Source organism: Vidua chalybeata, chromosome 3, assembly GCF_026979565.1.
Source record: "Vidua chalybeata isolate OUT-0048 chromosome 3, bVidCha1 merged haplotype, whole genome shotgun sequence".
NCBI classification, from domain to species: domain Eukaryota; kingdom Metazoa; phylum Chordata; class Aves; order Passeriformes; family Viduidae; genus Vidua; species Vidua chalybeata.
Window position 1 is genome coordinate 107642948 of NC_071532.1, and position 12673 is coordinate 107655620.

General features: G+C 44.6%; 1 protein-coding gene and 1 long non-coding RNA gene across 3 annotated transcripts; one reads left to right on the top strand and one right to left on the bottom strand.

The window, feature by feature from the left end:
• Nucleotides 1-449: 449 nt before the first annotated feature.
• On the bottom strand, nt 450-9934 carry SLC25A27 (solute carrier family 25 member 27). Of its 2 annotated transcripts, XM_053938795.1 has the most exons (9): nt 9832-9934; nt 8149-8340; nt 7270-7354; nt 6519-6641; nt 5701-5813; nt 4974-5058; nt 4297-4389; nt 3876-3978; nt 450-3457 (listed from the first exon to the last, which is right to left on the bottom strand). In XM_053938795.1, the coding sequence occupies exons 1-9, from the start codon at nt 9932-9934 to the stop codon at nt 3386-3388; spliced, it is 969 nt and encodes a 322-aa protein (XP_053794770.1). In that variant the 3' UTR covers nt 450-3385. The 2 variants fall into 2 exon arrangements, with proteins under 2 accessions (XP_053794770.1, XP_053794771.1); XM_053938796.1 differs by lacking the exon at nt 6519-6641.
• On the top strand, nt 9604-11673 carry LOC128785917 (uncharacterized). The gene is made up of 3 exons (XR_008430106.1): nt 9604-9780; nt 9928-10193; nt 11604-11673. It is a non-coding gene; the product is annotated as an uncharacterized LOC128785917 (long non-coding RNA).
• Nucleotides 11674-12673: the final 1000 nt, after the last annotated feature.

The following is a 12673-nucleotide window of genomic DNA, read 5'->3' on the forward strand; positions in this document are numbered from 1 at the left end:
CAGGGGCCGAGTCCATTTTGATCCTCTCGGTGGGGTGGAGAGCGGCCCGAAGGGCAAGGGGAAAAGGAGGAGTGAAGCCAGTTGATACATGGGGCCGCTCCTGCTACGTTAAGACTGCGTGGAGGCGTCACGAAGAGAATTCCAGTTACGGAATTATGTCCGGGGCGCCTCGGGGCTCAGGGCAGAGCCCGGTGGTACTGCCCTCGCCCACGGTGGAGCGCTCCACGGGGGACGGGGGGCGGCAGGATGGCGGGGGCGGGGTGAGGGGGGGAGAGCGCCGAGCCCGCTTAGCTCCCATTGGTCAGAGCGGCGCCGGGGGCGGGACATGCATGCGGAGCTTGGCGGCTATTGGCCAGCGGCGGTGTGAGGGCGGGGCGCGGCGCGAGGCCGGCAGCCGCGGTGTGAGGACGGGGAGCTCGCGCCAGACACTCCTCAGGAATCGCTAATAATTCACACCCGGATAGATTTAATTTATTAAGGGTTAAAGAAGTTTTTCACTACAAGATTTTTACAAGGCATTTTTTCATTTTTATTTTGAGCTGTGCCCCAAGGGTCCCTATTGGGACCAGTGTTATTTAGTATCTTCATTAATTACATAGGTGAACGGTTGGAGTGCACCCTCGGCAAGTTTGCAAGGGACACCAAGTTGAGTGATGCTGTTGGTACCAAATCCTCTGAAATCATTGGGATAAATAAGACCCTCTAATGCTGTCTTTTTAGCGTTAGCGAGTCAGGCATTACTTTATTCTTGGCCAGGAGGGGAGTGTGTGGGTGTGGCTGACAAAATCTTGGCCTCTACACAGATACAGAACTTTTATGTTTATTTATATATGTATTTTTAGCAAACAAATTAATATTACTGGTTCTAAATTACAGAATTCTCGTTCATTAATTAGTATTCTGTCTTCTGTTGGATATTGATTTCTCACTTCTCTTGCAAATTAAGTCTATATTCTTCAGTCCTTATATTATCTTTTTCCCAGGTAGGGACTTTCCAGGACACATATTGAGTCTTTGTTAGTCTCTTTATTGTCTACTGTTTTCTGCAGAATGTCCTTGTGGTCCATAAATTGTGCACTCCTTGTATCCAGTTTCATAAATAGACCTCTCTTCTTTCAGGCTTTGTTAATTGAAGTGTATCAAAGTTATTCTAACAAAACTTTGAGTTTCAGTGATTTTCCTAAGCTGTGTGCCCATAAAAGTAGCTCATGGAAACTTTGATAAATGCAGGCTAAAAGTGGTTTTACACACTGCTTATAATTAATGTACTCGTTATGATGATCAGAGAGGTCAAGCAACTGTCCTTCGTGGAAAGGCTGAGAGAGTTGGGATTGTTCAGCCTGGAGAAGAGAAGATTCAAGGTGACCTAATTGTGGCATTCCAGTACCTGAAGAGAGCCAGCAGGAAAGATGGAGAGGGACTTTTTACAAGGGCCTGCAGTGACAGGACAAGGGGGAATGGCTTCAAACGGAAAGATTAGATTGGCTGTTAGGAAGAAAGTCTTTACTGTGGGGGTGGTGAGACACAGGAACAGGTTGCCCAGAGAAGCTGTGGATTCCCAGTCTCTGGAAGTGTCCAAGGCCAGGCTGGATGGAGCTTGGAGCAACCTGGTCTAGTGGAAAGTGTCCCTGACCACGGCAGGGGGTTGGAGCTGATCTTAGAGGTCCTTTCCAACCCAAACTGTTCTATGACTGTATGATAAAAGTACTTATTCTGTCTCACGAGAAAGGTAAAGCTGTGTATCCATCACCTGGTTATCAGGGTAACAGGACGGCAGGCAGGAGTGCTTGGGATGGAACTGAAGCAGCAGCTTTGCTGGTTTGTCATTGCTGGTGCTGGAGTACAAGACAGAAGGAACTTGGATTTGTTTCTCAGGATGACAGCTAGAAAAATACCAGGATTTCTGAACAAAATCTTCGGACTGATGCACAGGAGATTCTACCTGAATATGAGGAAGAACTTCACTGTGCGGTGACTGAGACCTGGAGTGGATTATCCAGAGAGGTTGTGGAGTCTCCTTCACTGGAGATACTCCAGAACTGACTGGGTGCAATCCTGCACCCTGTGCTCTGGGTTGACCCTGCTTGAGCAGGGAGGAGGGACCAGATGAGCCACTGTGGTCCCTTCCAACCTGACCCATTCTGTGGTTCTGGGACTCCCTAATAATGGTGAGATGAACATTTTCCAAGCTGGCAGCGCACCCTCAAATGCATACATCCGCAACTGAACTACAGTTCTACAATCTGAACTACAGAACTACAATCAGAAAGTGCAAATGCAAGCCAAGAAGACACCCAAACTGTGTTCAGTGAAAAAATGGCACATTGGAGACACTGGTTGCAAAGACTAGAAGAAATCCTTTGTATTTATTCAAAGAGCCAAGTTTTCTACATTAATTAAATTACTAGATATTACTAAATCAAAGCCAGCTTTGTTTTATCTACTCATGGCTGCTTTTAATACTGCATTTTTGGCTCTTGATTGCCAAAGGTGAACCTAGTGACAAACAACACTAGTCTCCTTCTCCATGAAATCTGGAAGGCTTTAGGTTTAAAACTAAATAAATTACTCCTGTTCAAACGTTTTGCATTATTGAAGAGAATGTTGTATTTCCATCGAGATTTAAAGTGGGCAGAGTGCACATTTCCATGGAAAATGATCCAGTCTGCCACATCAGCACTCAGATTGTTACGGGACAAGTAGTTCAGCTGGGTCCTATGGAGTATCCTGAGACCTTTGAGTGTTGCAGAGCAAACTAAGCTTTTGATTTTCTGGGAACAGGACAGCATTTCAATCATGATCTTACTCAAAGAGTTGAGTGGAGAGGTCAGGCAGTCTCTGAGAAGTAAGAGGAACACAAACCCTTCCAATTTTGTGCAAAGCAGATTTGGAATCAGGTAAACTGCTTTTATCTTTTTTAATACCTAGCACTACAGGCTTGGTTTGCTGACACATCAAACTTACGAGAGGTAGTTCTTTATCTGTGTGCAAATGCAATTAACAACAAAAATTCCCAAATCATTTTATAGACACTTAGCCACAGAACTTGTTCAGTGCATTGCTTGTTTTTAGCAATAGAAACCATCTCCATTATCAAACAAACAGACAGTATTATGTTCTATTTGCTTGGTAGATTTTTTTTTATTCCTGTTTGCTGGTTCAGAAAGCTGATGCTGGCTGCTAGCTGAAGTATTGTTGTAACAATTTTATCCTGTGGATAATATAAATTTCATGTAGCAGTCTGACAATCAAATAGTGTCCTTAAGTCATAGCTGTTCCCAAGCAGTAGGGACTGAATTTGGAGCAACAAGCTATACATGTGATCCTACTACCCTGTGGAATGAGAATTCAGCTTTTTGACTTTTCTCTAAAAATGCTGAAGGTTTTAAAAAGAAGTAACTCCACACAGCCTTCTGATTTGTTCATATGCAAGCCAGAATACCAGAGACCAAGGTGCCTGTGAAAGCAAACACTGAAGTTAGAGGCTTAAAACAAAAGTAACCCAATAAACAAGCCCGTTAGATTAAACTGTCTCCTCTGAAAAATCACATTCTTAAGTTCAGTCTCATATTGCTCTAGTTCCCAGAGCAATAGTTCCAAGTCTCTGTCTGCTCGGAGAGGCTGAGAACTCCCCATCCCTGGAAGTGTTCAAGGCCAGGTTGGACAGGGCTCTGAGCAAGTGGAAGGTTCCCCTGCCCATGGCAGAGGGTTTGGAACAAGATGATCTTTTAAGTCTCTTGAACTCAAACCATTCTACAATTCTATGATTATGTCTTTCATACAGAAATTGTAATATTACATAGGGTTAGGGCTGCATCCACACTCCTCAACTTTGATGCTAATTGTTCTTGTAAAAAGAATTAAAAAGCACGTACCATTCGCATCCAGGTTGGTATAAAGCCTTTGTACAGAGACATAAACCCTTCACCCTGGACAGTTTGAATCAAGCAGTCCATGGAAGATTTATAGAGCAGACCTCTAGCAATAAGCAAGGAGAACAAACAGTGTTAGGACTACAAATACACAATTTAAAAAAAAAATCCCCTTCATAAAAATAATTTGTAGCTGATATTTTTCTACAAGCCAAAGAGCTTTTGTAAGCTCCTTGGTGTCTAATCCAGAACTGAAATCCACTGGTTTTGCTTAGGTGGCCATCACAACAACACCCCCCAGACATTTACTAAATCATCACTAGAAAAATGAAGAGCAAATTATCAATTTAGCACTCTCAGAGAAATCATTCAGACCTGTGGTTTCAATGTACTACTGAAAAGTTGGTCTCTGAAGGGTCCATACCTTCCTTGTTTATCTCTTGGCTGGTTCATTATCCGGGTTTTGACCACATCAGCAGGAGTTCCCAGAACAGCTGCTACCAGCCCAGAGCAGGCACTGCCAACAGCAACAGATACTTAAGGAAGAAACCAATATGTATCATGAAAATTTCAGCATGGTGATTCTAGTTCTTATAATAAAGATATATTAAAACAGTTATCATCAAATCATGAGTAATAACTCATAAAATAAACTTGATTTGGGAGGCTTGCTAGTACTGCTCTTGCTCACATGTCCTCCCAGTGCCAGCTGCCCTCACCTCTGTGTGCAGTTCTGAGTCAGGGATGAAGGACCCACAAAAGGAAATTCATAATATTGTTTATATAAAGTAGATTTTCCCATCACTTAAAAAAGAGGATGTTCTGCAGGAGTTGTATCACTGTGCTCCCACAGATTAGAGCAAAGGTGTTTGAATGCACCAACAAGGCACTTCTAGTGAGGGCAGTAGCAATGGTTGCATCCTTTCTCTTTTGTCTTCTATAAAGTGATGTTCTCTAAGAAAAAAATAACTCTAAAGTTGCATTTCATCAGCAGTATCAAAATCAAAGAATGAGGTCTTCTGCTGGCACAGAGAGGCAGATGAAGACAGTAAGGCTGGAAATGCTCCACAGTGGAAAAGGGATAATTAGAGAATACGGCACCTGCTAACACTGTGAGTCACACTATTGTCCACAAGTGTTGTGTTCAGAAGCAAGAAGTGTTTCACTGAGTCATAAGTGGTCAGATCTGTAAAGAGGATAATGAGAAAAAACAGCACTGTCAGGAGTGAATGATGTGTGTGCTGTGCATGACACAGGATGTTCATTTCCTTTGAGGCTCCTGCCTTTGGCACAGCTGGCACTCTGTCCCCAGTTTTTCACCTGTCTTTAGACATGTGAGTACATTCTCCTTTCTGCTCCCATCTGCTCTGATTTACCTTACAGATGATGCTGAGCTGTATCTGGTTGACCCTCACCAGCCCTGTTGCTGGCTCAGCTTCCTGGCTTGGCCTCATACCTGCCTCATTACCATACACTTCCCTACAGATCTGGATCTTGGTGAAGCCTGGCTGCCTTTGCTGGCTCTGCTCTGCTCTGCTCACCTCACTTGGGTACTGGGTTGTGGCTGGTGAAGTCCCTGCTTTGCTGGCCGTGGGACCCCTTCAGCTCCTGGCTCATTTTTCCTTAAATTCAGGTAAAAACTGTTGCTTTTAAGCTATTTGATTTCCACAGGACCAAAACACAGGTGCACAAGGCAGAGGTCACCTGCAGGGTGCTCCAAACAGGACCCCAGGTAATCATGACACTAAGACAGAGGGAGCAGCTGAGCTCCTTTTTCTTAAAGCTTTGGTGGGGCCTTAAGTGCTGCAGGCCAAGTTATTCCATTTACCTCCCATATTCACCAGAGCAGCTCTCTGGACATTTGGTACCCATCCAGCCCAAAGTCCCCTTATTCCTCCTTCAGACAGGATCTTCAGAAATGCGTGGTGCACGCCTCGAAACCTGAAATCAAGATGCAACTTGTGGGTAGACAGCCCAGTGAAATCTTTGCATGTTCAGCACTTTGCTGCACTGGGTTCTCACATAAGATTAGGAATTTATACCTGCAAGGATCTGGCACTCCAGATCTATTTTTGGATCTGTCTTTGACTTTCATGCCACAATATTTTACCAGAGATACCGGCTGCCTTGCAAAGCAGTGATCTGGTCCCTAACGGCAAACAAACCTTAGATCCCACGCTGGGTTACAATACTAAATGTACATGACACCAAACGATGGCAGCAGCTTGGAATGCAAAGAGCAGCATGTCCTGGTATTTGGAGGAGAGTCTCAAGCCCTGCTGTGTGCCAGAATTCCTTGTGCCTGTGCTTCCTGCACAAGCCATTTCACTCATGCTTTCTTCCATCTTCAAAAAGCGTCCTTCCCTCCCTATGGTACAGTGCCAGCATGGCTGTGCTGCAGCACAGAGGATGGGTTTGTGGTCCCTGGGACCAATAAATCAGAATAAAGAAGATGAGTATAAATGGAATAAGGAGGAGGTCTTGAATCCCTCCCCTCTTCACTGCCCAAAGACATTGGGTGCTCTCCCTGTAAAAGGGCACAGAGCAGCTGGGGAGAAGGGGTGGCAGAAAACACAGAGAACCACACCCTGGGCCAAAGAGTGATCAGTAAGAGGGACAAAAACACCAGCTCTGAGAGGAACCAACCGTAACGGCTTTCCTTCCAACTTCCTTTTTCCCTCCATCTGCATCTGCACCTTCACCAGATCAGTTGGGCTGGCAAAAAACTGTCCGATGGCACCCGCAGACATGCCTCCAACCACAGCTTTCCTACCAAATGGAGAAAAATTGTGCTCCAGAATACACTGAAAATCTTCACAGGTCACAGTGCTCAAGCTGACGAGTTCAGCAGCACAACTCAAGTGGAACAAGTGTAAATGGTTATTCCATATATTAACAGCCAAAGTAAAGGTAATAATTATGGTGGCTACAGGTTGTTAAAGTAGTCAGTAATATTTCTGTCAATTTTTGAAAAGGGTTAAAACTTACCAGGGGAAAAAATAAAACAAAACAAGGTTACATTTTGCTCTTTGCTTAAGGTTTAAAGGCAGGATGGCAAAATACACAAGTAAAGGATGATGCTCCATGTATTATAACTGGATGCCCACCAAAATTCCAAACTGCTTGCTGATATCTACAACTTTTCTTTCTCTCCCAGTGCTACTAGACAAGTTGTATTAATTTCATGGGTCTACTTATTTTGGTAAAATCCGAAATTTCAGTATTAACCATAGGGCCCCCTTCCTGTAGCATGGGGCATGACAAGTATTTTGCAGTAGATTTTATCAATCCCCTTCTAAAACCAGATACATTTTGGACCTAAGATATGGCTGTAGGTCTCCTACAGTAAGGACAATCCCCAAGCAAGCAATAAATATGTATGGATATGCAACATTACCAGAGAGGAAAGCTTTCACCCTCTGCCCTGCCAAGCACAGAGTCACGGAGATGTTCATAAGTAACCATCCGAACACCAGTGTATACTGTGGAAAACAAAAGCAGGAGACAGCTTTTGGGTCTGCCATTTCTGGAGGTCACAGTGAGATAGAGATCAAGACCTTGGTTTATGACACTCTGGAGCTTGCCTGGGTCAGCTGGTCACTGCTCTCTTGTTTGTGATCAGAATGGGGAAAGTGAAGGGTTTGCCTGGTGTCAGTGGGAGAGCCAGGGCGTTTTAGCATCAAAAAATCTCTCTGGCTGAGCCACAGGTCTGCCAGGAGGCAGCACAGCTTCGCCTGCACCCTAAGGACATGGGACTGCATCGCCTCCTTCTGGGCTGATGCCAAGCACAAAACCACCACAAGTGCTTTTGAGGTTTGTTGCTGTCACCCTATTTGCAACTAAAGCACAGAAAGCTGTTATTTGTGGCAAACCACTAATGCATTTCTTTTAAGCACTTGTATTTTTCCCTTGTGCTTGCAATCTCTTTTTTCACATCTTTTTTCCTTATCTCTCCCCACTTCCCTCACATATGAGACATTTATTGTTCTGAGAACTCTAAGTGTCTGGATTTCCTGAACAAGACCTTCATGCAAATATGACAGAGAACTTATATTTTGTTTTTCCAGAAGCCAGAATAAGGCCATGAAGGACTGGGAAACGGAAGGAAGAGATGCTATTGATCTGAAATCTCACATATTTCAAAGTGGGATTGCAGGCTAGATGGAAAAGTCCTCACAGGTATATTTAAAGTACAAGAAAATACGGTAAGCTCACTCCAAAAGGCTTGGCCACAGAAGGCAGGACCCAGCGTGTCCCATCACGAGCAGATATTCACCTATGTGGCGGTAGACGGCCGGCGTGGCTCCTTGCCAGAGCTTCCGTACGCCCTCCTCCTGCGCGATTCCAGCCGCCGTGCGCAGCATCCCGCGGTACGGGACCGCCGGCCCGGCCGCGGCTCCATCGCCGCGCACGGCACCTTCACCCTGGATTTGCAGCCGGGTTTTCGTGAGATCCAAGGGAAATGTCACTGAGGGCAAAGGACCAGGAAGACACGTGAATACGAGTGCGGCTGCAAGGAGACCTCCCGTGCCTGGAACAGCTGCACCACAACGTCCTGCCAGCGCCCAAGGTGCTGGGCAGGCACCAGCAGGGAGCAGGGGCTGTACCCAACAGGGTCCAGGAAATCCCTGGAGAAAAGGAGAATTCTCATCCAGGTCTGTTAAAAGTGGCTCTAGGCACAAGTAGCTAAATGATATTCTTGTCAAACACCCAGTCTTTCTCCCATATTTAGTTTTGCAGATTTGTTATGCAATATGTGTATCTTCTGAGGGACTCGGGATTAAAAATCCTGTTCCAGTTACTCCCCCTGAATACAGACCAGTCATATCTCTCAATTGATCATATGGTCTTTCCAATTCTGTCCAGCCACTGTCCAGCACAGTGGCAGCACATGTAATGGTCAGGAACAACCCCACAGAGGCCACCATAATGCTGACATACATTCAGGCTCACCTACAAACTTAGATACCTATCTGGATGCTTGCTTTCATTATACAGGCACAGAAATAATGTCTAGCCTGTTATTTCTCTCACTGAAATAACTCGTGGCCAGTGAAGGAGATCCAAGTTGATCTCAGTTTCCCAGGGCAGCTCCTGAAACAGTATGGATACATGTTTGTACTCCTCATTTCAGTTCCAGGCCAGAAGTGCCTGGTGATGGACCTTCCCAGCCTGTGGCAGGGAAGGAGCAGGGCTTGCCTTTGTTTTGATACCTCTGAGACGCACCAGGGTCCTTCCAAAGCAGGACTCAGGTGCCAGGGGAAGGAAGTCACTGCTCAAAGCCTCAGCAGATTTATAGTCTATTTGTGCATTAAGTTTGGTATTCATGTTTAAAGATTAGCAAAGATTGAGAAGTTACAAAACCTTAGAGCAATGTAACTGACTTGCCTGTAAGAGCCTATAGAAATTATAAAGAACATGCTGAAGAATATTCAAAATAAGTTACTTGGTCACAAAGCAGTGCTACATAGATGCCATTGGGTTTCTATTCCATGTTTCACCAAGCAATTTTCCAACTCCATTTTTATAAGCATGTCCACTGTGACCAGAAAATTAAGAGTCAATTTTTCTTTGATTAACCTTCATTGACTATGAAAAGGATATTCCTGAAGGAATAAGGCCTTGCTAGTAACTTAGGCAACAGATCTGCCTGCCTCTTTATTCTTTCTCTGGAAACCCAGCCAGTGCAAAGCTTAAATTAGTCACAAGTGCACTGAGTTAATGACTGCAGCCTTCCAGTCTCCGAGGCAAAGATTTCATCCTGAAAAACCTCCCTCCAGCCACGGTCAGGTTGCATAAAACACTTAGATTATGGAAAAGCCACGACTAACAGAGTGAAATGCAGATTTGCTGGAGCAAAACACTGAGGAATGAGGGCATCCGAGGACTGATGCTCCCTCTGCCTCCCGTAAGTAAATTTGACCCCCCTTCCCTCTCGGAAAACCACGATGAGTTGTACCTAGTTCTGCCACAGCCGCTGCACAGGCTGACAGAGCGAATTTGCTGGCTCGGGGCCATCTCTCTGGAAGAGGTAAGCTCCTCTCGTCTTCTGCAGGTGACATCTAGCATCTCACATGAACCGAGGGTAAACAGTCTGCAGCAAGAGCGGGCCCTAGCGCAGATCAGCTCGGGATGGTTTAGGAGACAAGCTGCTGAAGGTCATGTTTCTCCAGCGCCAGCGCCGGGAACTGCAGCAGCCCGAGTGGCTCTGCAGAGCTGCAAGGTCCTTCTGCAGTGACACAAAAGACTCCGGCGCAACAGGCTCCTGGGAAATGTAGTCTGTCACCAAGGTTGCTCTGTGCCTGGAAACTGGTGCTGCAGGTAAAGACACACGCATGGATTTGTCCATCATCTACATTAAAAAGAGTAATCATTAATGAGAGCTCAAGATTACGTGGGGTCTGTTTGCTTTGCGGGGTGCTGTCACTGGCAGCACTGCCTGGGGAGCCCCAAACTCTGTTCCCGTGTCAAGCAGCTGCATACGGAAGGGATTAATTGATCCAGATCTGGTTTAGTAAGAGCTCCATTAGCAACAGCTACGTGCCGAGCTGGGGCTGCGGATTAGGCACGCAGCACTGCAGTTTGAACAAGGATCCCAGCAAGCCTGGGATGGCAGAAGTTGATCACTTCTCAGAGCTCTTAAGTGAAAAGTTTAAAGCTTTTCCTCGCTGAGTGCTGAAGTCCTGTTGTGTGCCAGTCCTAATTTCTCTTAAATTATTATAGATCTACTTAGTGTCTCATCATTAAAAAACAAAACAAAACAAACAAAAAAAAAAAACAAAAAGCAAAAAAAAACCAAAAAACCCCAAATACAACAACAAAAAAAAAAAAAACCAAAACAAACAAACAAACAAAAACAAAAAAACCCACAAAAAAAAAAAAAAGTATGTGCTGTTCAAGAGAAGCTTTGCATTTTTTTGGTCACAGAAACTTATCCCAGAACACCTCCCCACATCTCTGACTGCCTAAAACTTTGGTGGGTGATCCCTGTCAAAATAATTCAGACAAATTAAGGGAGCATTGCAGGTGAAATATTGAGTTGAAGTTGGATGAATCTGTCTCATTGGTCACCAGTAATTGGTATTAAATTGGATCCTTCTTGGGGTTAAAGTTCATTGGAATTCTTGCAGGGATAAAACAAACTCCTGACAAAGCTGTGGTTAAAAATGGGGAGAGGGGATATTGCAGTCTAATGCAAACGTGCCTGGCTGCATGGAAGGTATGAGTGGTTCAGAGCCTGTTTCTGGACAGTTCATGCCATCTGCTGTGGCTCTTTGTACCTCCCTCCACAGCTGTTCCGTGGGCTTGTGTCAGCTTGTGCCACACTCTATCAGCCTGTGTATCATCTACTCATAATGTGGGGTAGAGAGGGACCTCTAGGATTCACCTGCAGTCATCCTACAGTCCTCTGTCACAGCAGGGAGAGCTTCAGAGTTACATCAGGTTGCCCAAGGTCTTGTTTGGTCCCCTGAAAACCTCCCAGGATGAGGGTTTCACAACCATCCTTTATCTATACACCTCTGGGTACAGTCTCATTCTGTTTTTTCTATGACCATGGTTCATGGAGTGGAAAACAACAACTAGATCCCTCCTTAAAGTAAACCTCATAGCATTGCAGCATCCTATGGAAGGAGCAGCTTTCCATGGTCATTTTTAGCCTGAAGAAATAGGTTCTTTTTTAAACCAGATGACTGGGGGATGGCTGTGAAGAGGAATATTCTCTTCCCACAGGACCTTTTAAATGAGCCTGACTACAGTTGGATGCTTGCATGGACATCTCTGTGATGTGTGGAGAAGAGAAGGGCCAGTACTCATGGAGAGCCATCAAACACCTGGAGTTCCTATATCCCCAAATCCTGAGAAGACAGCATCAGCAGAGATGACCCTTCCAGTTAATTTAATTCAATTATCAGTGAGATGGAGTTTTTTGGTTTCTGTCCCAAGCCAGTTTGACCTTCAGATGGGGTGGAAGCACAGCAGGGGGTCTGGGACAACTGTGTGCTGCTGGAGAAAGGCAGCCAGACTGCCCAGTGCCCTCACCTGTGCTTCTGTGTTAGTTCACTTAGAAAAACCATTAAGCATTAACCACTGCCCAGCCCAAGGAAAGCTTGGCAGTGACTGCTGCACATTCCTACTAGTTGTGTCCTCCTCACAACAGTGTCTTGCATCTCATGTCCTTCACCAAATCATGCCCTAAAAGTACAAAAAACCAAAAAAGGCCAAAACAAACACAAAAGCCTTTAATTAATTATCAGATTACATCCTCCTCAGAACGGGAAGGCTCCACAATTAATGTCTTCACAGAGGCTTGAGGACTTGTCTGACCTGACCTTTAAACTCACTACTCAGTAAGTTAATGAAAATATACGATGCATATAATGAAAATATGCATTTTCTCCAATATTACAAGCCCTTAAGCTCTTTTATCGCTTTACCCCTTTATAGGAAGATAAATAATTTAATGAATAAAATAAAACCAAGAAATAAACATATAAAGAGCTGTGATAGCTAAACAAAGAAGTGTAGAAATATCACAGTTAACAGTGATTTATCTGTTTGTTCCAGACAGTTTGCAAAATGGAGATCAACACCCTATTTGTCACAGCTGACATATGTGAGCTTGTTCACCTACAACTAACATGTAACATCCCAAGGTATTTCAAAATTACTGTTTAATGAAAAACATACATCTGGTTTTCACAGCTCTTAACCTCCTACTATCAGGTGTATTTCTGCTGTGCTACTTGTACTGTACTGCCTGTCTGCAAAGGAACAAAGGTTCCTGTTTGTGCACCTATTCC

What these genes read in the sequence shown, in the direction of transcription:
- SLC25A27 (XM_053938795.1), bottom strand. Translation starts at nt 9,934, where the DNA reads ATGTCACCTGCAGAAGACGAGAGGAGCTTACCTCTTCCAGAGAGATGG. An exon ending in TTGGAAGGAAAGCCGTTACG is followed by an intron (nt 5,814 to 6,518) that starts GTTGGTTCCTCT and finishes TCTTGATTTCAG; the next exon opens with GTTTCGAGGCGTGCACCACG. An exon ending in TGCTCTGGTGAATATGGGAG is followed by an intron (nt 5,059 to 5,700) that starts GTAAATGGAATA and finishes TCCTCTTTACAG; the next exon opens with ATCTGACCACTTATGACTCA.